At 33.4% G+C, this 27,302-nt stretch overlaps 4 protein-coding genes across 7 annotated transcripts in view; 1 reads left to right on the top strand and 3 right to left on the bottom strand.

Annotated features, from left to right (window-relative positions):
* LOC661725 (uncharacterized protein) overlaps positions 1-1,019 on the bottom strand; it is a 28,500-nt gene extending 27,481 nt beyond the window's left edge. Inside the window, exons 1-2 of one of the 2 annotated variants that reach the window (XM_008196416.3) lie at positions 770-1,019; positions 37-503 (exon numbers count right to left, since the gene is read on the bottom strand). In XM_008196416.3, the coding sequence (XP_008194638.1) occupies positions 37-503; positions 770-868 (566 nt within the window). In that variant the 5' untranslated portion in view covers positions 869-1,019. Of the gene's footprint in view, positions 1-36; positions 504-551; positions 705-769 lie in introns of those variants that run through there. The other variant, XM_015980869.2, reaches the window with a different exon arrangement.
* A 234-nt stretch (positions 1,020-1,253) lies between these two features.
* On the bottom strand, positions 1,254-6,879 carry Vps26 (Vacuolar protein sorting 26). Its single transcript, XM_967906.4, has 4 exons — positions 6,677-6,879; positions 6,478-6,621; positions 3,578-4,316; positions 1,254-1,751 (listed from the first exon to the last, which is right to left on the bottom strand). Exons 1-4 carry the CDS (start codon positions 6,677-6,679, stop codon positions 1,465-1,467), a joined length of 1,173 nt encoding a protein of 390 aa, XP_972999.1. The 5' UTR covers positions 6,680-6,879; the 3' UTR covers positions 1,254-1,464.
* A 716-nt stretch (positions 6,880-7,595) lies between these two features.
* LOC661801 (uncharacterized) lies at positions 7,596-14,332 on the top strand. Of its 2 annotated transcripts, none has more exons than XM_967940.5 (3): positions 7,596-7,753; positions 11,399-11,626; positions 13,529-14,332. In XM_967940.5, the coding sequence occupies exons 2-3, from the start codon at positions 11,406-11,408 to the stop codon at positions 14,271-14,273; spliced, it is 966 nt and encodes a 321-aa protein (XP_973033.2). In that variant the 5' UTR covers positions 7,596-7,753; positions 11,399-11,405; the 3' UTR covers positions 14,274-14,332. The 2 variants fall into 2 exon arrangements, with proteins under 2 accessions (XP_973033.2, XP_015836356.2); XM_015980870.2 differs by lacking the exon at positions 7,596-7,753 and adding an exon at positions 9,971-10,636.
* A 1,519-nt stretch (positions 14,333-15,851) lies between these two features.
* On the bottom strand, positions 15,852-27,232 carry tapas. Of its 2 annotated transcripts, none has more exons than XM_967978.4 (10): positions 26,858-27,232; positions 22,964-23,583; positions 20,977-21,123; positions 20,573-20,911; positions 18,966-19,130; positions 18,540-18,912; positions 16,957-17,659; positions 16,833-16,906; positions 16,366-16,773; positions 15,852-16,310 (listed from the first exon to the last, which is right to left on the bottom strand). In XM_967978.4, exons 1-10 carry the CDS (start codon positions 26,943-26,945, stop codon positions 16,090-16,092), a joined length of 3,138 nt encoding a protein of 1,045 aa, XP_973071.2. In that variant the 5' UTR covers positions 26,946-27,232; the 3' UTR covers positions 15,852-16,089. The 2 variants fall into 2 exon arrangements, with proteins under 2 accessions (XP_973071.2, XP_008194640.2); XM_008196418.3 differs by having other exon boundaries at positions 18,966-19,121; positions 26,858-27,231.
* Positions 27,233-27,302: the final 70 nt, after the last annotated feature.

Here is a 27,302-nt window from a genome sequence, read left to right as displayed (position 1 = left end):
ATCAAACACCGGAAATAATCCCCCAAGGCCACTCACCTCTCCATCAAGTAGGCCCCCAAGGCCGGCGAGATGACCATACTGGCGGCAAAAGTGGCACTCACCAGCCCGTAGGCCAGCGAGCGGTCCTTCTGGTCGGTGACGTCGGCCACATAGGCAAAGACAACGCTAAAAGTGACCGCAAAAACGCCCGAAATGCTGACCATTGCAAAAAACCAAAACGTATTAATCGTCATTAGGGGAATGGGCAGACATGTGAAGAACACCGTAATCAACAGAAACAACTTCCGGCCGCAGACGTCCGAAAGCGCGCCCACCAGGGGGGCGCTGAGGAACGACAGCAGCCCCTTGATCCCCATGATCAGGCCGTTCATCAGGAACGTGTGGTCGGGGAATGTGGTGTTTAATACTGATATGACCGGCATTGTGAGCAGCCCCCATGCGAAGAACTCCAGGAAAATCACCACCAGCGCGTGGTACAGGCTCGGCATCCCGATGCCCGACGTCTGCAACAGAATTGAACAAATGGTGAAAAATGAGTGAATGCCACTCACTGGGGGGTATTTTAGGTAAAGGCGGCGGAATTTTCGGAAGTTGAGGACGTAGTTTTTGAACAGGTAGTAGGCCACCAGCATGCACATGATACCGCAGCGGAGGCTCTTGACGTTATCACTGTGATAACGATTTGAGCGCTCCGCTGCGAATTGTGGCCCGTTTTCGGCGCAAATTGCACATTTTTTATTAATTGTTGCAACGGGGCATATTTACGTACTGTGACAACACCGTCCTTGGCGATCGATTTTCGGGACATCATTATTATCCCAGCCATGCGTTTCGACGACTTCGCCTTCATGTCTTCAGGGTCTGTCATCGACAGTCTTTACTGCGACACTTAACAGCACTTTAATAAAACCATTTTGGTGGTTTCTTCAGCGAATTACTAACACTGACACTTTGGTCGCCATAACCTTCCGACTGGAGGAGTGCCAACTGGAAACCACCGAACCATAAATCCCTAGAATAGAAGGAAAATTACGTTCAAAGGAAAATTCTGCAAGGAAATTTGTAACAATAGTGTGACATTGAACGAACTGACGCTTGATTATATTAATTATTTTTTTAATAATTGATACGACGCCGAATAAATATTTGCGTTTAGTGCCAACCCTTAACCAAAAGTCTCTAACTTTAGAAACCGCCGATTATACCGATCGGTATTACAGGTTTCTAGTTAGCAAAGTTAGTGTGGCGCGCGCTTTAAATGTCGTAACTTGTTTATTCACTATATGAGAAATATACAATAATATTTATGTGTAAATAATAAATTTGCTTATTTATACAGAATGCCAACTGTAGTAATAACAATTACAATATTTACAAACGTGCACACGCCTGCCATTTACGCCCCAAACAAAGATCACATTTCCAACTCGTTCAAGTCCGATTCGTATAAATAACCACCCTGTATCACTCGGTGTTTTCGGGATCATTTTGTCCATCGCCAGCCTCCCGAGTCATGTTCTGTATGTGACTATCTGGGGGGCTTTCAGTCGGCGAATTGATTCCTTGATCGAATGGATCGTTTGAATTCAATTTTTCATCTGATTGGGAATTTGGAGCGCGTAAAAAATCTTCTTTTTGTGCCGGTTCTTGATTCTCCTCCTGACTGCTGATTTGCTGAGCTGTGTTTGTCAGGTTTTGGGTGCCGGCGAGGATTGCGGGGCTTTGGAGGTTCGGTTTTCGTACTTTGTCTCCTGAAAAGGAACAAAAAACTATTGGCAACAGTGAATTATTGTGACATTTAAATTTAATTGTCATTGTTGCCAAACTAAAATCAGGAGCAATAGCCAACTTACTTCGCAAATTTTGACAAAAACAAGCCGAAAAATCACCATATTAAGACGCGTTGTGCAATTTGTGAGCTAAAAATTAAGTTTTTTCATCACTTGTCAAGTGTTTTAAATATATTTTTTTTTGGGAATGATTTAATTCTATTCGCAAAATCGTGCAAAACAGATTGAAAAACCATCAATTTATTACAAAAATCACATTGCTTTGTCATTTTTTGAATAATTTTGCTAAAACAGGCAAAAAAACGCCAAGTTTATCGAATAAAAAGTCAATTATTACGGCAAAAAAAGGCCGAAAATTTCCAAAATTAGACCGACCATGCGTTTTTTCGAACGTTTAAGTCCACTTTAACATAAAAAATTAAGTATTTTTTCACAATTTTGACAAATCCGCAAAAAATAACTCAAAAATGACACATTTTTTGCTTTTTTCCCTAAATTTTTTAGGTATAAATATAACATTTCGCAAAAACAAACCGAAAAATCATCGAATTATTTCGCAAAATTTCAAAATGTAAACAAAAAAAATACTTTTTGGAAATTTTTTAAGATAAAAGCCCAGTTTTTCTTGCAAAAATTTATAAAAACATACAAATATGCTATCATTTTTGTCGTTATGGCACCCTTCCAAATATTTTTCAGATAAATATGCAATTATTTCACAAAAAAAACTCGAACCCACCAAGTAATTTTTATACGAAACGTAATAATGTCGTAAAAATTCATAAAGTATATTTTTTTTCGCGCAAACGAAGTTACAATAGACAGAAAGATCATTAAACAAAGTTGAACATGACAAAAAAAATACAAAATTTAGACCAAAATTTGAAAAAATTGTGTTATTTTTACCTTTGACATTGTTTTAGCATACTTTTTAGACAAAAATTAAGCCGAAAACTCACGAAATTGGGTTAAATAGTGATGCTATTTCTACGATTTTTAGGCGTTAAAGAAAACAGATAGAAAAATCATTTAAAAAAATCACAAAACACACAAAATTTAGACTTTGCTAAGCATTTTATCACGTTTTTTCAGACAAATTTATTAAATTTCCATATATATTTTTTTAATTCATAGATGCATAAACATGAAACCAAAAAAATTAATAAAAAACAAGTTAAAAAATCAACAATTTAAGACAAAAATTACATGGTTTTGCCTTTTTTTCTCAAAGTTGTATTTGCATTTTTTATCAAAAAAAAATAATTTTGCAAAACTTCGATAAATAAACTGCGTTGAAAGTGTTATTATTTCTTTCATTTTTGAGTTTTTAAGAAAACTGACAGAAAAATTACTTAATAAAGTTGAAAATAACAAAAAAAAACACAAAATTTAAACTTTGTCAAAAGTTTTACCCTGTTTTTTTCAAACAAATTTCCAAAGCCATAGATAAACATTAAACCAATAAAATTAATACAAAAACAAGTTAAAAAAAATCAACAATCAAAGCCAAAATGACTTGGTTTTGCCTTTTTTTTTTCAAGTTGTATTGCATTTTTAATCAAAAAAAAAATTATTTTGCAAAAATTCGTCAAAAAAACACATTTTGGTTTCTTTTACACTTATTTTATCAAAATTAAGCCGAAAACTCAGTAAACTGGGTTAAAAGTGATATTATTTCTTCCATTTTCAAACAAAAAACCTCAGTTTTTTGTAATATTTTCCTGAAAATTGGTGAAAAAACCAGCAAATGACATCTAAAGTAATATTATGACATCAATGCTACCAACCTTTCCGCCAGAGTGTGATTTCCTGTTGCTTGAAATATCGCCGATCTTCCGTATCCATTAGAACCAAATTGAGGAAATACCTCACCGAAAATTTCTTATTAATATCTCGCATAGTGGGTGTAAGTTCATACCCAGCCAAAAAAACCCTAATCGGAATACTTTCACCCCTGACTGGAGCCCCATCCATAATTTCATACTTCGCAATAGTTTCATTTTCAGTGAACGTGTTAGGCCCAGTTCCAGTGGTCTCCTTCTTAATAATCGCAATTTCCATATGCTTTATCTTGATACGAACAAGTAGGAAATAAATCTTGCCAACAATCACGTCCTTGAGATGATATTTGGACTTGTTGTATTCAAACTCGATGTGAAGACAGTCCTCAATCCCCACTTCCATTTTAATCGAGTTGTTCATTTCGGGGTAACTTGATAGCGTGTGTACGGCAATGTCTAGCTCTTTGACGATGTCGGCCAGTCGTCGAATTATCGTCACTTTTAGGAAGTATCTCAGTCTGACGTTGGCCCCCGTGTACACTTCGAAGGGCTTCTCCACGCAAGTGAATTCAAAAGGGTAGCTGGTGTGTGCGATCATGTCGCCTGGTCTCGCCAACTCTTTCACTAACGAGATAAATTCATGGTGGTTGCCTCGGTCGTAGAACATCTCAATTTGGCCAATAAACTCGATTTTGATACCCTGGTGCTCCAGCTTGCTGCCCGGTTTTTTTAAACTTATGTTCACCTGAAATTGTTTAGTTTAACAAAAACACAAACTTAAGTTCCAGGGCTGTCGTTATGCAACGAGCGTATGCGAGTTGCATACCTAGACACCCGCGTTATTCAATTTTTTTCATTGAAACATTAAATTTCAAACACGTTGCTATGGGAAACGTGTTTTAAAATAGTGTTTATAGAAGAGAGCTTCAAATGTTACCAACAAAAAAAAATTACTTAACTATGGCCTTATTATTTGTTATTCATGTTTAGATATCGTTCTAAATATCAAATACAAAAAACAAAATGCGTGTTCTCGTTTTATTTATATATTAAGAAAATTTCATCAAGATCTTAGTTGGCTGCCGGTAGACCAAATATGTAATTATTTTTCGTTAGATTCATTTAAGGAAAATTTAAAACAGCAATTGTTTGAAAAATCTGTCTCCTACAATCGAATAAAGTTATGCAATTCCTGTCTTTATTTTCCTAATCCCTATTTTTTTTCCTTTTGCTTTTTGTTTGTTTTCGTCTTATTTAATTTTCTGTTTCATTTCTTCAGCAGATTTTCTATTATTTAGTTTTAGTAAAGTGCAATTTGTGTAAATTTCATTTCGTTTATTTATTTATTTATTTACTTGTTAGTTTGTTAAGGAGTTAACTTCAATTAATTAATTGATAATTGCAAGACTTTAGCTCCCGAGTAGTATTTACAATTTAAATAAAGACAGCTTATTATCATTACTATTATTTATAAACATTTTATTTAAGCAGCTTTCTTTTAAAAACATTTTTTTTTCTTTTAAACAAAAGTTTCCTTTTCGTTTTGGGACTTTTTTTAGCCATTATTTCGCTAATTTTGTGAAAAACAAACCAAAAAGCATTAACTCAAAACCATTATTTTTGCACAAACTGTTAGCTAAAAACTAAGTTTGACCAAAACTAAAATTATTTTTGATTTTTTCACGTATTTTAGACATTTATAACCAATAACTTTGGTAAAAATAAGAAAAAAAACAATTAAATTACATTAAAAAATGTAATTATTTCGTGTAATTTCGCTAAAAAAAAAGAAAAATCACTAAAATGTGTCTTAATACTTTAATTATTTCTGCAAAATTTTGCGAAAACAGAACGAAAAACTATAGAATTGAGACGCAAACATTACGATTCAAACTTATTTTTTGCAAGATTATGTAGAAACTGAAAAAAAAAGCCAAATTCAGTGGTAAATAACATTGTGTTTGCCTTCTTTAAGCACTTTAGAATTTTTCCCAAATAAAAACGTAGTTATTTGGTCAAAAATAAGCCGAAAAAGTCTAACCAATTATAGGTTTTTATTGAACATTCAAGCTAAAAATTTTCTATAAAAAAATTTTGCAAAAGAATTTTTGCTTTTTTCGAACTTTTTAGTTATTTAAAGTGCAAATTCCGTCAAAAAAAGTTACATATTTTACAAAATTTCAATGTTTTTTAAATGTCTTAAATTATATGTATAAAATATATGACTTTTATTTTTCATAATTTCAACTTAAAAACTGTCAAGGTCAAACTTTTAGAGTATTTTTCCTCGTAATTAGAGGTTTTTATAGTGGTATCAAGAGTTTTTTTCTGATATAGGTATTTTATATTGTATTATTTCGTCCATTTATGTCCATTATTGATTAAAAAAGCTGTTGGCAATAAATTACTACAATTTAATTATTAACAGTACGTTAATTTTGGTCACAAATGCCACTATTTCACCAAAAACAAGCTCAAAACCACCAAATTACGTCAAAAATGACATTACTTTTCCCTTCCTAGCGTTTTTACATATTTTTTTGTATGAAATACAATTACGATTTCGCAAAATTCTATCGAAAAATTTGAAAATTACGTCAAAATTCAGGTTTAAACAACAAAACTTGTAGAAAAAAAACGAAAAATGCAGCAACTATTCTCATTTAGTTAAATGTTAGCACCGTGGGATCAAGTAATTTCGTTATCTAGAACCATGGCAGAAAAAGTCAAAACAATCAAGCAATCTAGTTGTCGAAACGTCAAATTGCAGTGTTGCAACTGTTGGCAAAAACCCTAAAATCCGCTACCAACCGAACCAGCAATTCTGGCTCACACTGTATATCAATTCCAGACGATACAAATTCACTTGATCGCATGATGTTAACTTTTGTTGATTTTTCTCTAACCTTGCCAGACACCGTTTCGCCGTCGTAGTAGAGCAAAAGTCGCTCTTTTTTCCCATCTTCAGTCTTGACTTCGGCAGTTTTTCTGGTCTCTTGTCCATCTAAATAGATCTCGATCTCGGCGGATTGTCCGAAACCGAAGAAACTCTACAAATCGATGCCTGATTTAACCTCTGAACGGATACGGTAGGCGTTTTCTTACCATTCTAACAAACTGCTGTACACGATTGCTTTAAAAAAAACTGATTTATTCGAGTCTTTGATTCCAACACAACACAGCCGAGCTTAGTTTAAAATCATTTTTGTTTGGGGTGGTGATTTAAAAAAATTTATAATAAGAGAGGGACTTTTACCAAAGGGCACCTGCAAGATGGCCGCCGTTACGTCGAGTTTCAGTGACAGGTGGATTCGATGTTCTAGCATTCATCGAATTGTTACATCGAGTTGATTTATGCAATTTTTAATTAAATTACCACTTTTCTAGAACCAATAAGTACAAAAACCTTTATCTTGCCAAAATCACTATTAGTGAACATTACCGTATCACCCCTAATAATTATTTTACGTGCTAATAAAAACAAGTTGTGTATAATTGGTTGCATAAGTTGCACAAAAAAATAATTTTTCAAAAATGATCAAAAAATCAAAAATTGTAGACGTAATGTACCTAATTATGGCCTATCACAGATACAAAACGATAAATTAATGTAAATTCAACGTGTCCCAGATAAGACCTAATCTGGGACAGACTGTGTGTTATAAAAATATGGAAAAAAATGACCAAGATTGTTAACTGCAGCAAAACAGTAAAAATTAATAACAAGCTTCAGTGAAAGCAGCTCTAATGACTGTCGATGGTGTCGACAGTTTGTACACCATATGTGTGATTTATTACTATTAACAAATAAAAATCTATAAATTAATTCGTTAATTGATTAAAATTAATTTTTTCCCAAAAATTCAGTTAGAGTCTTGATTAGTTTTTAGTCCAATAAATGGCTAATTACGGTGCGAGCGTATTTTTTGGTACATTAAGTTGGAAAGCCTAAAATAACGGTGTGTTATGGTTTTGGCCACCATATCAAATCCATTCTTCCCACGAAAGCTGAATGTAGGCTAAAAGTGCTTAGAACGAACACAGTCGACGAGTCGATGGACTCGGAAACGGTTGTGGTGAGAGGTGAATTCTTGTGTGCTTTGGTTTAGTGACATAGTCTAGGATAAGAAAAAAAATATTTCCTTCATTTATGGATTTGAAAAATTAGAAAAAAAAACAGAGGTGAGGTGATTTATTTTATCGATTCGGGGAATCGTGAATGAATAAGCACAAGGGTGATTCAGTCTGTCTGTTATTTGATGTTTAAATAGGACAATACATTTAATTAGGCGTGTTTGTAATTAATTGGGCGGCTAATAAGGTGCCGAAAATGTTGAGTTGCTAAACACAATTGCGACAATTTTGTTGTTTCATACGCGGTAAAGCACGCAAAGACCTACTTAGTCAATGCTAGAAAGTTGTTCAATTACACTGTGACTTTAGTCTACTTATTATTAATTATACTGCATGCATACGGACCTGAAATTATGCTCAATTCGGCGGAAAATTAACGAGCCCATATAAAAAAAAATTATTGTAAATATACATTTCTGTGCGACTGATAACAATACTTCCAGTGGACTAACCCTGTATGTAGCTATAAATTTTTTTGAAATTTATTTTTTCTTTTTTTTTCTACTCAAAATTATTTCAAGAAAAAATTGTAATTAAAACCACTTTATAACAAATCAAATGCGTGTTTCAGTTTATTTTATATAAAATAATAGAGTAAAAGCTACAAATGAAGGATGAAAATGGGTCTTTTTTGCTCTTATTTGTGAAAAAACATCTAATTATTCCGAAAATTACGTAAATTTTTTAATCATTTTTCAATAGTAGAGAAGAGAATTACATTAACATAGAAACATGGTCAGTCGAGCAGTAAATTTAATGGAGATTTATTCAAATTAACCACAAACTGAAATTCGAAAACTGTTCCCTAGATTTGAAGAGCTCTCAAAAAAATTCAGTATAATTAATTGACTAATGTTTTATTTATACAGGGTGTTACGTATAAACCCGACATTAGAAGTATTGGTAGTTGTAATAATGATAGTCTTCTGAAAGTTTGTATACAACCATAATCTCTTAGGTCCTCCTCAATGAAAATATTTTCAAGATGGTGACACTTCCGGTTATACCGGAAGTCGCTACAACTGCCTTATTTTAAATAGAAAGCTATATTTTTTAATGCTTTTTTGGATTACTAGGGTTATTTTAAGGTAGTTTTTATAAGCTTTCCCTATACCTAAATCTAGCCGTTTACGAAATATTTAGGTTTTTTATTTTTTTTGGATTTGCACCTTCCAGTTCAAAAATCGATAACTCTGCCATTTTTTAAAATTTTGAAATAATTTTTAGCTCATTTGAAAGAGGAAGCCTAGATCTTTACCCCGGTGCCTTCAAATTTCTAAAAAAAAGATAACCCCAAATTTTTAAAGTTGAGTTTTCAGAACTTTAAGCACCCATAACTCATTTTTTTCAAATGAAATGCCACAAGTTTTATTTCATTAAATCGTAGAGAATTTAATTCTGCATCGATCTGTATTAGCATTCCCTATACTTATGTTTAATAGTTTTCAAGTTGCAATAACTTTTTGTTGGGAATGAGAAATTTTTTCATAGGTTGCCATAGAAACGAGAGAAAAAATGGGAGAAATTAAAGTTTTTTAAATGAATTTATTTTGTTTTCACACGACGAAGAACACAATTTTGAACAGAGATTGTCGTTTGTTTAATCGGAAATGTTTTCATGGCAAACTATGCAAAAATAGCTGTGGTTAGTAAGAAATTTTCTACAATGTCAAAAAAACCAACATAACTTGAAAATTATCGCAGATAGGTATAGGGAATGCTAATACAGATCGTTGCAGAAAAAAATTCTCCTCCATCCAGTAAAAAAAAATTGGGACATCCCATTTGAAAAAATTAAGTTATGGGTACTTGAAGTTGTCCAAACTTAACCTTAAAATTTTTGGGTTTATTAACTTCTTTTCCAGTTTTGAACACACAGGAGAACACATCTAGGCTTCGTCTTTCAATTCTCCAAATATGATTTCGAAATTTCAAAAATTAGGAGAGTTACCGATTTTTTAAGATGCAAATCCAAAAATTTTCAAAAATCTTAAATAACTCGAAAACGGTTAACTTAGGTATAGGGAAAGCCGAAAAAACGGCCTTAAAATAACTCGACTAATCCAAAAACGCAGTGATAATTTATTGTAAACTCGCATCCTGTAATACAGGGTGTCCACACCAAAAACACCATCAAATCCAAAGAAATTATGTGATTTAAACATATTTGTACTATATACCAAATAAAATTTTGCCATTTCCTGTTGTTTTTTTTTTTCATTTATTAAAAGAATACGAATTCCGCCCATTGTTTTACACCAAGGTCACTTTTCACACCCAAAAAAAGGTGATCAAAGCTACTTCCAGAGGAGGGTTATTATTATTTTTTGATGCAATATTTATTTACTTGTTTATTCAATGTAAACAACACATTTCTCTATGCTTTCGCACTTCACTTTTTCGACCTCGGAAGTTACGGATCACCCGTTCGTTGTACCGAGCTAGATTCGTTATATTCTTACGTGCGGACGTCGAGCAGTAGTGAGATGTAAGAACCGTTCAAAAATAGTGATCACTGTTAAACTTCCAGAGTTGGTTGTTTAATTATTTTTGGAAAATTGTTGTTGCTGTGTTGTTGTTGTACCTCGGAAGTTGTAGATCACCAACAACTCACACCCTCATTTCGGTTATATACCAAATAAGGAACGTCTAGCGTTAGTGAGATGTAAATAAAACATACGAGGCGGCGTCAAAAACAAGTAAAAGGAAACGGGTTTCTCGACGTGAAACCTTCGATTTATTCAACAGATTAATGCAATTAACACGGTTTTTAACCGAAATTTTTCAGTGCACTGTTTTTTGACCTTGCCGTTCTAATTATTTTATTATTAGCATGAGGAAATGTGCTACAAAAACGAGACGCAAAACTTCGAAAGAAATGGGCTTTTCTGGATTAGTAGCGCGACTTTCATCCAATAATTACAACCTGGGGTACGAATAAAATTGAATAAACACATTTTTTATTGAAATAAGACAAGTAGTCACCTCTCGCTCGTAACTGTACTGAATTAATTGAGAAATTGTACGTTCACCACTCATTTGTGCAGAAAATTGCATAATATTTACTATCTGATGTTCATCGCAACAAATTAAATTAGTGATCAAGTGATCCGTGATTTTGAAATACAGTTGGCAAGACTGGTGTGAAGATTTGAGATATTGTGTCAAACTCACGGACTACTTTGATCGGAATTTTAATTGGCATTACATCAGCGATAACAATGACTCTTTTAATAATTAAAAAATCTATGAGATTATTTCAAAATTCAGCTTTATTATGTGAAATATTCAAATATATGCAACGCCCACTTTGATCATTTCACAATGACAACACTCTTTTTTCCGCATTGTTTCGGTTTTAAACATTTGATTATTCATAATTTTCGGTATTTTTACATAAAGAAATTTTTGCTCCAGTTATCGCAACTGTTAATTGGCTATATTAAAGACAAGTTGGCGCAGAAATGTCACAGGTGACTACGTTTCAAAACCGAACGACCTTAAATATATGGACAAGGAAACCGAAATGTCAATTTGTGATTTACCAGAGCCAACTTTGTTGTCAAGTCGTGATAATTATTTTCAACAAATTTAGCAGATGTTATTAAAGAACCGTTTTTCTCACATTTCGTGCCAACTTTCTACCAAATAAGCTGAAGAAAGTTGGTGTTTTTTTAATAATTTTTTTTGTAGCCTCAGGATGTTTCTCGGTCCTTTGGCGTTCCTCTTCGTCTTTTTCCTGCCTCGAATCTCCGGTCATGGCCGTTTGATCGACCCACCAAGTCGGGCTTCAGCTTGGAGATATGGTTTCGATACGCCTCACAATTACAACGACCACGAACTCTACTGTGGAGGTTTTACGAGGCAATGGGTGAAGAATGAAGGCAAATGCGGCGTCTGTGGAGACGCCTGGGATTCGAAGTAAGACATTTGGCGAGTTTTTGGAGAAATAAATCGATAAAAATTTTCCAAAATTCATAAAAAATCAATTATGTTCGAATTATATATTTTTTAAATGTTAAAGAAACAATAAACTCGAAAGATTTAATCAGTAGATATCCGCTTATACCGGGTGGCCACAAAAATTGTTTCAAAAAATATATTGGCAACACTGAGTTTCAGGGTTGCCAGCAGACGTAGAGAATATTTCCCAGATCTAGGGAATTTTATTCAGTTTCGAGGAAAATATGCGTGTCAATAAATTTAGGATAATTTTAATCCTCTTGAAATAAGTAAAAATCGTAAATAAAAAAATAACAAAAAATACAAGAAAACGTAATAACCACCACTTAGAAAATAAGGTAAGGACAAAAAGTCCTTTGTGTAGTTAGTAATAATTTTCTATTATTTTCGTTTATTTTTAATATTTTTTTATATTATATATTTTATATAAAAAGTATATTTTTGCTATATATAAAATGGAAGAGTATTTATTAAGCAATTTTTTATTACTCGTTACGTTTATTTGTTGAAAAATTATATAAAGAAATGGAGAAATATTTATTAAATAAAGAAAATATTACAAAGAAATAAAAAACTTAAATAACAAAAAATACAAGAAAACGTAATCACCACTTACAAAATAGGGCAAGGACAAAAAGACAAAGTTCTTTGTGCAGTTAGTGATAATTTTCTGTTATTTTCTTTTAGTTTTAATATTTTTTTATGCAAAGTGTGTCTACAAAAAGTATATTTTCGCTATATCTCAAAAAATAATATTCAGAATCACGCAGAGCTAAATATAAATACCACGCGATCATTTGAATTTATGATTATATTAAGCGTTTTTTTTTCTTTGTAATTGAAAACTAGTGCAAACTGGGGCAAAAAATATACTCTTTACTCTTCAGCTTGATTAATCAGCGTTTTCATACAAGTTAAAAATTATTAAAGCCTACGACACACATTACTTTACATACTTTATACCTTTTCTCTTAAAAGCTATTAACGAAAAGGATAATTTACAGAACGAAAAAAAAAAACGAAAAAACTTAATTACAGAGCAATTTGTTTGCTTATAAAAAATTATTAGTTATTTTTTAACATTCGTACAATTCCAGAAGCTTCATTTTTTGATATTCTCAATATCCCGCAATTTTTTTTCTGTAAAAATACACTGCTGTTTTAGTTCTTTCCCCGTTTTTTTCATATTTTTTTTACTTTTTAAATAGCGTCAAAAAATATTCACTGTATATTGGGTTGCATACTAATGAAAAAAAGTTAAAGCATCAAACAAAAATAAAAAAAATTGGCAGCATGTACCGAGCTACGAGTATTATGTGGGCAAAAAAAAGCCAAAACAAATAATACATTTAACTGTTGTTTTATTAAAAAAGTAGGATAGTAAATACTTGTATAACTGGTTGCATAATTATATTGCACAAGCGAAGCAACTAACAATCCGCACTAAAAAATAGTACCGCAACAAATTTCGATTTTTACGTTAAAATACTTTATTTGTTACGTTGAAAAGTAAAAAACTGAACTACCATTAATGATCAAATCATCATAAGTGCACTTACCTGTGATTACGTGTGAATTTTCCCTTAAAATGTTCATCCCCTTGGAGTTTTTTATCAACTAACCGAACACAAATCAATCCACTTACACATCAAACGTCTATCAGCACTATCATTACTGCGATTGGAAAAACAGTGTTCAACAAAGATAATTGCAAACAATTCACCCAACTTTTGAATTCAAAAAGATTGCAAATAACACAACACAAGCCAGGCGTAGGATTACAAAAACCCCAGCACTACCAACTTACAATTCTAGGAACTTTGATATTGATATGATTTAAAAAGAGGCGGTTTTTTGCAGGATTCCCCGAGCGCACGAATTCGGGGGCACCTACGGCCAGGGCGTCATCGTGCGCAAATACACCGCCGGCTCTGTGATCAACATCCGCGTCGAGCTGACCGCCAACCACTTCGGCTACTTCACCTTCGCCGTCTGTCCCGACTTCAAACGCGCCACGCAAAAGTGCCTCGACAAGCACGTCCTCAAACTGGTGAAGCCCCAGGAGGGGGTCGACCACCACCACTCCACCCGCTACTACCCCAAAGAGGGCAACAAAGTCTACGAAATGAAATACCGCCTCCCGAAAGCCACCTGCGACCACTGCCTCTTCCAGTGGCGTTACATCGCCGGGAACAACTGGGGCACGTGCCCCAACGGCACCGGCGCCGTGGGCTGCGGGCCCCAGGAGGAGTTCCGGGCTTGCGCCGACGTCACCATCTCCGGGAAGGGCGTCCAGGAGATGGAGGAGGACACCACGGAGGTGGAGGTGGAGGTGGCCACCACGACAGTGGCGGCGCCACCCAGTGGAGAAGAGACGCACAGTCCGATCACGGCACTTGTTCTTAGTCTTGTGTCTTTTTTACTCGTATTTTTGATTTTGTCCCTTTTATACATTCACTTTTACCAAGTTGGTAAGCAGTTGAAGAGTTGGCTCAAAGGGGACAAGGACAAGGAACAAGCGCCCATGCCGCCGCCTAGGACGCGGAGGGCGCGGAATGTCGATGGGCTTGATGAGGTTGATTTGAAGGTTGAAAGTGTGGCCTAACGGCTGGGACTGATGCAATAATGTATTTATTAAGTTTGTAAATAAATTTTTTATCACTCGCTACGCTTGTTCGTTGAAAAATTATTAAAAAATATTTAATAATTTTGATTACTCGCTACGTTTGTTTGTTAAAAAATTCTAAGGAATGGAGGAGTATATATTAAATAATTTTTTATTACTCGCTTCGTTCGTTCGTTAAAACTTTTTTTATTAAATTTATTTTTTTAGTTGCTACGTCCGTTCGTTAAAAAATTAAGAAATAAAGCAGTATTTATTGAATAAAATTTTTATCACTCGATACCTGTGCTTGTTAAAAAACTATTAAAAAATGAAGGGATATTTATTAAATAATTTCTCATTACCTACGTTTGTTCGATAAAAAAATATTAAGAAATGGAGTGATATTTATACAATTGTTTTTCAATTACTCTACGTCTGCTCGTTAAAAAACTATCAAGAAATAAAAGGATATTTATTATTTTTTTATTACTCGCTACGTCCGTTCGTTGAAAAATTATTAAGGAGTATTTATTAAATAAATGTTTTATCACTCGCTACCTGTGCTCGTTAAAAAACTATTAAAAATAAAGAGATATTTATTAAATAATTTCTCATTACTCGCTACGTTTGTTCGATAAAAAAAATATTAAGAAAAGGAGAGATCTTTATTAAATAATTTTTTAATTACTCTACTTTCGTTCGTAGAAAAATGATTAAGAAATAGAATGATATTTATTCAATTGTTTTTCTATTACTCTATGTTTGATCGTTAAAAAACTATTAAGAAATAAAAGGGTATTTATTTTTTTTTACTCGCTACGTCCGTTCGTTGAAAAATTATTAAGAAATAAAGGAGTATTTATTAAATAAATGTTTCATCACTCGCTACCTGTGCTCGTTAAAAAACTATTAAAAAATAAAGAGATATTTATTAAATAAGTTCTCATTACTCGCTAAGTTTGTTCGTTAAAAAAATTATTAGGAAAAGAAGAGATCCTTATTAAATAATTTTTTCATTACTCTACTTTTGTTCGTAGAAAAACTATTAAGAAATGAAGTGATATTTATTCAATTGTTCTTCTATTACTCTGTTTGTTCGTTAAAAAACTATCAAAAAATAAAAGGGTATTTATTAAAAATTTTTTTTTACTCGCTACGTCCGTTCGTTGAAAAATTATTAAGAAATAAGGGAATATTTATTAAATAAATGTTTTATGACTCGCTACCTGTGCTCCTTAATAAACTATTAAAAAATGAAGGGATATTTATTAAATAATTTTTATTACTCGCTACGTTTGTTGGTTAAAAAATATTAAGAAAAAAGAAAATCTTTATTACATAATATTTATATTACTCTAATTTTGTTCGTAGAAAAATTATTAAGAAATAAAAGAGTATTTATTAAATAACATTTTATTACTCGCTACGTTTGTTCGTTAAAAAATATTAAGAAATGAAGGGGTGTTTATTAATTTTTTTTTATTACTACGTTACTTGTTGAAAGATTATTAAGAAATAAATAGGTATTTATTAAATATAATTTTTATCACTCGCTACGTTTGTTCGTTAAAAACTTGGTAAGAAATGAAAGGGTATTTATTAAACGTGTTCATAGCTGTAACATGGTAATTAACAGCAATAAATCTAGTAAAAAAACAACAAACATTCTTTGGTGAAGGCCCAAAACAATAACCTAAAACGTTGGAATTTATGGCAACAACCACTATCAGAAACAATACTGATACCTCTTAATAAATTCAAACACAAAACTTGAACCATACAAAAATATACTATTTTTAGGAATTCGAAATGAAGCTTACACACTAGTTGCAATACCTTTCTGGATGAGTACTTCCTTAATATTAACATCTTCCTCACTGGAAGTGTCAATCAGTAACACTTCCAGGATAAGATCACTTTTATGAAACTCGTCCCTGTCTATATTCGTAATAACACCAACAAACTGTTTCTTCAAAATCAGATCTTTAAAACTCTCGCAGTCTTCCATCGTCCACTTGTTTTTAATCGGCTTAATTCCTACAAAAAAACCGCGCCATCTGTCGTTAAAATTGCAAACACGTTCTACACCCACCGGAAATTTTCGCCTTGAGCGCCTGGTAGGGCAAACCCATGTACTTGGCATCCAGTGGTACCAACTGATCCAGTGTCAAGTTGGTGTAATAACCAAAATCGCAGTAAAAAACACTGATCGAACCCTCGTGGATGACCTTCAAGACGTTGGTTCTGTACCATTGCCCATCTTCGTGTTTCGACGCGTAAATTTTACCAGGAATTATCTCTTCAAGTGGCATTGGACTAAAATGGGTGTCCTTGTAATGCTCCTGCATTTCGTTCATTAACGCCTTGAGACGTGCGAACGAATCCAGCGGTTGCACAAAGAAATTCCAGGGATTCACAGCAAATGGTATATTGACGTTGAAATAGTCGCCCATCTTGGGCAAATCGGGCTTTCGGAGAGAGCCCCCAGATGGGACATTTTCTGAAACAAGTCGGTACACAATTACAGATTCCTGTAAAACAAGCGGCCATTTTACGTACTGCTGGCTTCGTTGAATTGCACCAAATTGAGCAGTCTTTTGCGGTTGGTCTCGTTATTATTGCTAACGTCAACGCTACAAAAACAATCATTTATTTATAATTATTAGAACAATCAAAGACTTACTTTTGTTGCAACTCGGCTTCGACCGAGATAGATTTATTGATGAAAACAAGTACGCCATCTGTCGTCCGTTTGAAAAACTCAACCCAGGCCACATTCTCATTATCATAACTGATAATTTTGAGCAAAACTGGCCGATCTTTCGGTAGCAATTTCTCGGCTTTTTGCACAAAATCACTTGGGATTTTCTCAATCATGAAGCGAACTTTAATCGCCTGACCTGGATACTGACTTAAGACACTGTCTAACTTATCCAGTTCGTACATTTTTTCATTGGTCACATTCACAACTTGGGCATTTCCTTGATCAATGAAATACACTTGTGCTAAGTCACCTTTCGGTGACCAATCAACAATCGTTGCTCTGAGCCATTGTTGCGTCATTTTACACATCACTAGGTATATTTTACCGGTGCTGTTGTCTTTGGTTGGTGTGGTAGTAGAAAGCTGGGAGGGGTTTTTAGACGTTATATTATCGGTTAAATTCTTCAAATCTTCCATCAAACTGAAATAACCGACAGTACGGACCTGGACATACACGTCACCGTTTGGTTCAATATTTGAAACGTAAACTTCGGTTATTGAGTCTTTTTCCAGGACCGGAATCGCCGATTCGATCGTCAGTGATGAAATCAACTCTTCGTTGATTGATGCACCGGATGTGACGTCATACATGACAACGGGAATTGTGACGTCACCGGTGTCACCTACAAAAACGAAATATTTTAATTTAAAACACGTTGCTATTGGAAACATGTTTTAAAATAGTGTTTAAAATCCAGGATTCAGATTTTAAAAAGAAGGCTTGGAATATTACCAACAAAAAAAAATATGATCAATAAAAATCTAAGTGAACTCTGCTGTCTCAAGCAAAAACACACTAAACAATAATTAAAAAAATTGTTTTTTTATTTTTTGCTTAGATTCATTTAATACTTATTTGCAATTCATTGCCTAAATTAATAAACAAAATTGTTTTTTTTTCACAAACAGTAACTGCAATAGAAAAATAACTCATATACAGAGTGACCCAACTCAATTCCTGACTTCTGTAGCTCTGTTATTAGTAAAGTTGGACGTTTGATATTTTTTAAACATTATTTATACTGTAGGACGTATTTCAGAAAAATATTTTTAATTATACAGAGTGTCCCAAAAAAGTATGACGTCAACATAATTTGTTTTTTTAGTGTCTTGCTATCATTTTTTTGTGCTCATTACGAAAACTTTTTAGCTTCTTACGTGTCCCTAATTTTTTTTTAACCGGTTTAGGAATTACTGTCAAAAAAATACAAAACAAAAAAAAAACGATTATATATTTTTAGTTTTAAAAATTAATAAAAAACAAAAATGGTGCTTTCTTAATGACATTATTAGTACGTATGTGTTGAACAAGGTCTAACAGACTTATTATTTAAGTTTGATAATTGATTTATTGATAAAGCGTGAATAATTAACAAAATTAAAAAGAAATAGTTTTGGATAAGTTAAAAAAAATAGTATACTACACTCGTTTTATAAGACTTAATTGCGGCACTCCGGCGTCGTGCTCCAAAGCCATAGTGATTTAAATAGAAAAAAACTTACTTATATCATCGGTGACGATCTCTAGAACGTATTCCTTTCCTACCAAACCTGCCAAAATTTCGGAATCGATGGATGCCTCGTAAAAGTCCTCCAAGCCGTCTAATCGACAGACAAAAGCTTGTGCTTGTTCGGTAGCAAACTGTCGTTTCAATAAATAAACATTATCGATTGAGATGCTAAGTTCTTCACCATAATCGATCAAAAAACAATCAACGTAACCATTTTCTGGCGTTTTTAACACTCGAACTCTTATCCACAAACCTTCGTTTTGAATAACGTAACAACTTCCCGCATTGATCATTTTTGCTTTGAGTTCGGTTTTGTAACTTTCGTAATAACTCTCCATATTTTGGGTCATTTCGACAAATTTTTCCTATTGATTGAATTAATTCTAATTTTTTTTCCTGTTGTAAAAAAATAACTTACATATTCAGGCGTGCCGCAGTGCTGACACCAGATTTCGTTGACGGAATGTGCAACCGTAACAACGGCATACAAACGATTACTGTCACCAAAATCGACAGTGTTACAAGGGACGGAAACATCGCCAACGTTTAAACTTATGTCGAGTTTTTTGCCTTTCTGTAAAACCTAAGAAGTTTTTAACAGTTCGTAATTAGGCACAGTTAGTAAGCAAGCACAGATCTAAAACAATGTTACTGAGGTGAACCAAGCAATTATCCACAGCCACCCAGTTATGTAATTGTATGCGAAACACCACACCAAAATCTAGCAACCTTTTAGGACAAATTCCGCAAAAAATACACCCAGCTGTTAAAACTACGGATAACTAACAGTTAGGATACGAAACGACCCACAAATAAAACGTTCCCTTTAATGTCGCCAGAGAACGCAGTTCCATTACCGCCAAGTTTTCAGAAAAAATAATGTATTTGTAGAACAGTTTACACACAGATAACACAAAAATATCGTAAACTATATTAAAAAAAATTCAAACTTTTACCAATTTGCACTCTGCCCCATATTTTACAAAACGCTGCAAATACGGTTACAGATGCAAGAAAAATGTCGGAAAGAAAGTTGTAGAGAATTAAATTTCCTACAAAAAAGTCCGCGAGACCATATCGCTATCTTCAACCATTTAGGCCCTAAAGTCGTTCAAAGGCGCTCAAGCAACGGATTTGCTTCATTGTGCCGGTGGTCAAGTATTTCAAGTTAATTTATACAAAAACCGTTGAAGATAGAAATATGGTGTCGCGGACTTTTTTGTAGAAAATTTAATTCTCTACAACTTTGTTCCTTACACTTTTTTTGTACCTTCAACCGTATTCGCAGCGTTCGCAAAAATATAAAGTGGAACGCAAATTAATAATTTTTTTGCGCACCGTCGCATAATTACCAAAACGCTGGGAATATGGTTGAAGATACAAAAAAAGTGTAAGGAACAAAGTTGTAGAGAATTAAATTTATTATAAAAAAGTCCGCGACACCATATCTTTATCTTCAACAGTTAAGGTATAAATTAACTTTCAATTACTTTACTACCGGTAAAATGAAACAAATCCGTCGCTTTAACGTCTTTAGGGCCTAAACCGTTGATGACAGAGATATGGTCTCGCGGACTTTTTTAAAGAAAATTTAATTCTCTACAACTTTTTTCCCAACATTTTTCTTGTATCTTTAACCGTATTCGCAGCGTCTTGAAAAATACAGAACGAAGCGCAAATTTTGAATTTTAAATAATTTTTTTCTCATGTTTTTTATGAAAATTTTAGTCGCCAGTATTTCTCAGTCTGTTAAAAGTGTAAAACTCAACATTTCGGCAATTTTTCCAAATAATTAGTGAATTGGTTGAATTTAAATTAATTTAAAACGTTTTGGCGCCGAGACTCGAAGCGCCCTCATTTTTACTGTTGTACTATTTTTTTGGTACAGAAAATCGTTTCGTCTCCTAACTTATAGTCCTCCGTAGTTATACCTCCAAAAATAAACGATTTTTTTTTTTGGAATTTGTCCGATTCACATTCTCGAGCCGACAACCCCGCCCACGTTTCGCTCCCCCAAATACTTACATCATCAGGATTGCAATGCTTGAGAACGCAGCCACCGTGACATTTTTCAATCGAAACAAAAGGGCTATTATCGATGACTTGTAGCCAATCAGGTGGCAATTGCTCGTTGAACCGATCTCGATAATCGGCTTCGATTTGCCACATCCACACTGCATTATTATGTTTCTCCAACATTGGGGGAATTCGTTCAATAATATCATCATTACTCGAAAGCAACAACGATCTTCTACGACTATATTTCTGCATAAGATCGTCAAGTGCTTTCTGAGAGGCATGTCGTTCGGCTGCGTCTCGATCGTAGAAATCTTCCGGATAACTTGAATATTTATGTTGACCCACCTAATAATATAATTGTGGCAACTTTTACCATTTTTACGTTCAGTGAACACAATTTAATTAATTACCGTGACTTTGCAGTGACATTGTGGCACTTTCGACTTTTTCAATTTCGTTTCAGTGAATTTCACATCGACTTTGCCTAATTTATGATAAGCGACAAAATTACGAAGGTCAGAGATGGGATCACCAGTCTTCAAAAAATCGGACGATAACTGCAGCAAGAAGGCGAAAACAAAATTATCGTTTAAATTTATGAAAGCGATACTTTTTGTTTAGTCTAGTCAAGTAGTCTAGCAGGGGAAATACCAAATTTTCAATTTTTTTGCTCAAATTTCCTGAGTAATTTTTTTGGACTTCTACATGTTTTAAGAACCCACTAAAGTTGTTAAAAGTTCACAAAAGATCCATTTGATCGATTTTTTGATGTTTGATTTTTTTAATTTTCGTCGCAGTTTTTGTTGATTTTGGGTACCCGGAACTTTTGTCGAGCAATAGCTCCGGAACTATCAGAGATAACCCCATGAAGTGTATTATCGTTGGAAAGCTCTTTACATTATCTATTTTTTTCAAAAAAGATCATTGTTCTCCGACTAATAGTTTTCGAGCAAATTGGAGACAAATACAAAAATTAGTAAAATTTAAAAAAATTCATAACTAAAAAACTATTGGGAATTTGGCAATTTTCTCGATGCCAATCGATTCCCCGGATCATTTTGCATAGGTATGGATCAAAGCAGTTCCACTTTTTCGAATAGTTTAGCCGTAAATGAGAAAATAAAAAAAATTAAAAAAAGTTAACACCCCCCCCCCCTTAAAATCGGTCAATGTTTAAAGTGTCTCTAGATCAAATAAAACCGATTCTATCTTATAGATTTTGATGTGCTCTTTCCGATCTAAAAAAGCGTTTTCTCCTAACTCTTTTAGTTTGGCCGTAATTGGCGTTTGAAAATTGAAATTTTTTTGCGAGATATCGCCTTGAGTCCTATGCCATTTTGTAGAGTTTTTTACTCCGGTTGTCCTCCATTCTTCCGTTTTTCGATAACTCTAATAGTTTAGCCGTAATTGGCGGTTGAAAATTAAAAAAAAGTTAAAATGGAAACTTTTTTTGCGTTTTTCTCGGAAACTGTAAGACCTAGAGCAACGAACAAAAAACCATCTGATAGCGCTTAATTTTATCTATTTTTTCGACCAAACCCGGAGCCGCTCCGGGCAACGGTTCCGGCTACAGAGGCGATCAAAGTTTTTCACTAAAAAAATTCATAAAAAAAAAACTAAAAGCCGTAGAGCACTGCGGTTTGTCCATTAAATTCTACGGCTCATTTTACATATTATATCAATTTTTCACAGGAATTAAAAATTTAAAATTTTTTGCCTAAATTTAGGGTAGCCATTTGTCATAGTGGAAAATTTTATTCAATAAAAAAATTCATAACTCGAAAACTAAAAGTCGTAGAGCAACGCGGTTTGTTCCATTGGATTCAGCGGCTTTTTTTCTGTATTATACCAACTTTTCACGAGATTTAAAATTTTCACTTTTTTTGCTCAAATTAACACACTTACCATCAAAGAGATGAAAAAAAAACTTTTTTTTAAACACTCCAGCAAATTTTTATGGACTTCTATATGTCTTAACAACCCACTAAAGTTGTTAAGAGTCCACAAAAAATTCATTTAATCGATTTTTTGATGTTTGATTTTTCAAACATGTCGCGATTTTGGTCGACTTCCAGTATCCGGAATACTTATCAAGCAATAGCTCCGGAACTATCAGAGATAACCCCATGAAGTGTATTATCGTTAGAAAGCTCTTTAAATTATCTATTTTTTTCAAAAAAGATCATCATCCTTCGACTAATAGTTTTCGAGAAAATTACAAATAAATGTAAAAATTAGTAAAATTTAAAAAAATTCATAACTAAAAAACTATTGGGAATTTCGGAATTTTCTCGACGCCAGTCGATTCCCCGGATCATTTTACATCAACCTAGACCAAAATAGTTTCACATTTTCGAATAGTTTAGCCGTAATTAAGAAAACACAAAAAATCATTACCTTATACCCTGCTGCATATTCGGTCGTCGGACTGCTAGTCCCACTATCCGTCTCCACATTAACCTTCTTCATAACCTGGGTAATCCGTTTCAAAGTGCTCGAAAACATCGAATTCTCCTCATCCTTTTCCAACCTACTGTTATTCTTCACCTCTTCCAAACCGTTATTATTCCTCTGCACCTCCACCGAATTATTCCTCTTCACTTCTTCCTTCCTCTCCACAACCACCACCTTCGACGGCACTGTTTTCTTACCATACCCACTATAATTATTGACAAACTGATTGTGTGAAACCGCCGCCAACTTAGGCGTATTCCCGTAAGTCTTTCGCATTAGTGGTTTTTGTTTGGGGCGCCATTTGGCGGCGTTTGGAGGCGGCTGTGCCATCGCTCGATTCAGTTTCGGGGCAATACGGACGTGTTTTTTCGGTACGGATTTTTGTTTACGTACCATGCTCGAAATGTGAGCGGTTTTTTCCGAAACTTGAGCATCGACGAAAATTTCACCTGACGGACTACGTGAAGTAATGATGGTCGGGATTGATATTATGAAACTTTCAAGCGTTTTGTGGCCCAGTTTTGCGTAAGGGATTCGCTCGCCAAGAAGGGTGCGGTAGTCATCTGAAGAGAGTGATTTATGGTAGCGGTACGATTTTAGTTTTATTGCATCGTAAAATAATAAAATCACATTTTTATGGCAAGGACGCGGGAATTGAAAGCTGATATTTTACAACTCGAAGAAGAAGAAGACCGTGAATGAAGGAATATTTAGAGTATCACAAAAAATGTTTAAGAATTTTTATGAATTGGTCATATCTTGCAATTTGTTTCTGTTTATTTCTGAGTATTTAGTAATTTTTAACCACTTATAAAAACTTTTATTAAGAATTTTTTGCTTAAAATGATCAAAATTGCTTAGGATTTTTTAAAGAAATATTATTTTTGACATTCTATGCACTTTTCTTTATTTCTAGGTCTCTTAGAAGCGCAAAAATGTCATTAGGTCCGACTTTTTTTTCAAAGTTAGTTTTTTAGATTACGTTTTTATGGAATTTACTTAGCCAAAACCACAGAACTTGCATATTATACAGATACCTCCATGTTTAAAATAATAATAATAATAATAAGAATAATAAAAGCCTTTATTAAAGAAAAAAAATGAGGAGGCGAAGTCTAGCTAACGTTATCCTACTTAACCCCTTTCAAAACAAAACAAAACATAAATTATAAAATATAATCCAAAAAATAAAAAAAACAAAAAATAATAAAATAATAATAAAACAAAAACAGCAAAGAAACAATTATGTACTAAAGTAATAAATAATGTAACTTTATCATTTTTTTTAATTTAAATAAAGTCTAAGAATACAAAAGTGGTGGTAAATAAAAATTGTTTTGTAAAAAAAAAAAACTCTCGTATTATCAAAATTTGTTGAATTTTGTTACATATTCTTATGTAATGTTGTTTGTGCTATTTTTTACAGAAAGTTTGTAACATAATCGATGGTCTGACTAAAAATCAATAGAAAAAAATTAAAATTATAATAATCTTCGATCCAATTTAGAGATTTTTTGGTTCATTTTTATCAAAATTTTGCAAAATATTTGCGTTTTTAAACAAAAATCTACCCAAGTAAAACTTTTATGTAGTTTTGTGGTTTTAAAAATACTTGAAAACTGGGTTTTTAGCTCGAAAATATGTCTAAACGCCCGAAAAAAACAAAAATAACAGCATTTTTGAAACAAATCGATAATTTTTGTGTCTTTTTTAACAAAATTTTGCTGAGTAATTACGTTTTTGAATAAAAAACGTGTCACATTTTCAGGCAGAATTATTAAAATTTCACAAAAACTGCATTTTTATCTCAATAATGTAGTTAATCGCTCAAAGATTAGAATTAATTTCCAAATTTTTTGTTTAATCTATGGCGAAATTTTACGACAGACTGAAAATGCTAAAAAACAGATAAAATAATGTACTTTTCGATCAAGTTTAGTGATTTTTCAGGTAATTTCGGAGAAAAAGAAAAAACTATAAGCGTAATAATTGACATTACGGTTCATTTTTAAGAAAATTATTCAAAATAATCGAATTAAAAGGCCCAAAAAAATGATTTTTTTACTTAGTTTAATAACTTTTCCTTTCGTTTTAACAAAATCTCGCATAAAGAAAGTAAAAATAACGCAATTTTTGGCACAATTCGGCAATTTATTGGTGTATTTTTGATAATTTGGCGAAATAATTGCGTTTCTAAAGAAAAAAACAACACGATTCTTGAAAGAATTCGGTGATTTTTGGGTAATTTTTGACGAAATTTGGCTGAATAATTGCGTTTTCGGATTAAAAATGTGTCAAATAACGCAAAAAAGCTAAAATCATATTACTTTCCCTTCAATTTATTGATTTTTCAAGCAGGTTTTTCAAAATTTCGCAAAAACTACAATTTTTATCTCAATAATGTGGTTAAAAGCACTCGATATTGCAAAACTAATTTCCAAATTTTTTGTTTAATTTTTCGCGAAACAACGTTTCTAACTGGAAATGTGCAAAAACAGACGAAATAATGTACTTTTCGATCAAGTTTAGTGATTTTTCAGGTAATTTCCAAAAAAAAGACAAAACTATAAACGTTATAAACGACTTTTCGGCTCATTTTGAACAAAATTATTCAAAATAATCGCCCTTTGTGTTGAACATCGTGTTAAAATGCTCAAAAAGTAAATATATTGAAATTTTTTTACTTAGTTTAGTAACTTTTCCTTTCGTTTTGACAAATCTCGCATGAAAAAAGTAAAAATAACGCAATTTTCGACACAATTCGGCAATTTTTTACCGTATTCTTGATTAAATTCGACGAAATAATTGCGTTTCTAAAGAAAAAATAACACGATTTTTGAAAAAATTCGGTGATTTTTGGGTAATTTTTGACGAAATTTTGCTGAATAATTCCTTTTTTGGATGAAAAACGACATGACTTTCGATTCAATTTATTGATCTTTCAGGCAGGTTTATAAAAGTTTGAACAAAATTATCCAAAATAATCGCCTTTTGTGTTAACATCGTGTTAAAACGCTTAAAAAAGGAAAAATATTGTAGTTTTTTTTCTTAGTTTAGTAACTAGTCCTTTCTTTTTAACACAATCGCGCATAAAGAAAGTAAAAATAGCGCAATTTATTGGCGTATTTTTGATTAAATTTGGCGAAATAATTATCAGTTTCCTCTACGTTCTAATTTCTCTTCCAAACGTAAGGAATTTAAGTTTAATAACTAATCTATAAGTAAAGAAAAATTCCTTCCCACTGATAAGAGTACTCATAGCATCATGATGTCATAAACAATTGTGCAAATTTTAGAAAAACCCCAATTTATTTTTATGGCAATAGAGGCCTTACTGGGGGTTGAGATCAAACAAACGTGCAAAAATACGTGAAAAAAAACGCAAGTGGTTTGGTCAGTGTCTGGCAACCTTGCTCGAACCTCGGTAAAGTTCAAGGCAGTTTAAATTCACTTCGAATTTATTTTTTTTATTTTACTCAATCTAATGAACCCATCAAACGTATTTGTTTATTTATGATAATCAAGGAAATAAGACGCTCAAGTGGTGTGAATAATTTATATTAGCATTAGAATTTAGTGACAAAATACATTGACCAGAATCTTGAACTCGGGCCTCGGCCTATACCTGACCTGGGCCAACTGCCCTCACCCCACTTGAAACTGACAGATTTACGATTTTCCAAACGAAAAAAAACTTGATTTCTTCACGACCAGTCCTCGAGACCGAACAAAAACTCAATTTTAGCAACTTTCACTCCTAATCCAACAATGCACAAATAACTGTTCCATCTTAGTGGAACACGAATAAAATGCGCTCATTTCCGGTCGTTTGCTCACCTTCCAGCTGCCGGAGGGTCACCTGCCCCTTGGTGGAGATAAGACAGGAGCGTATCCTGGAGACAATCTCGTTCCTGAACTCCTCCATCGCGGGAGCACCAAGTCCAACTCACTACTGGCACTAACCTACATTCATCCAAAACTGCTTGTGGCACTCGCGCCCCACTCTGCGCACCAAGGGCGCGCCCCACGACCGCAAACAACCCCCAGTTTTGCCAAAAACGCAATTTTCCCCACTTTATGGAAACGGAACAGGTTGCAAAATTTTTGATAAAATGTCAACTGTCAAATTGAGGTGGCGCCAAATTATTGATGGGGGGCGCTCAAAGGGGCCCCAGCGACTAACCACTCGATAAAAACGCACCAGGAGAAATGGCAATTTTCTAGTCTTGTTTTTTGATCCGAATTGGGATGGGTGTGGTTAGGGTTACGTCACCCTCATTTT

The sequence above is a fragment of the Tribolium castaneum genome, chromosome 8, assembly GCF_031307605.1.
Source record: "Tribolium castaneum strain GA2 chromosome 8, icTriCast1.1, whole genome shotgun sequence".
Taxonomy (NCBI): Eukaryota; Metazoa; Arthropoda; class Insecta; order Coleoptera; family Tenebrionidae; genus Tribolium; species Tribolium castaneum.
This window is presented reverse-complemented; position numbering and strand designations above follow the sequence as displayed.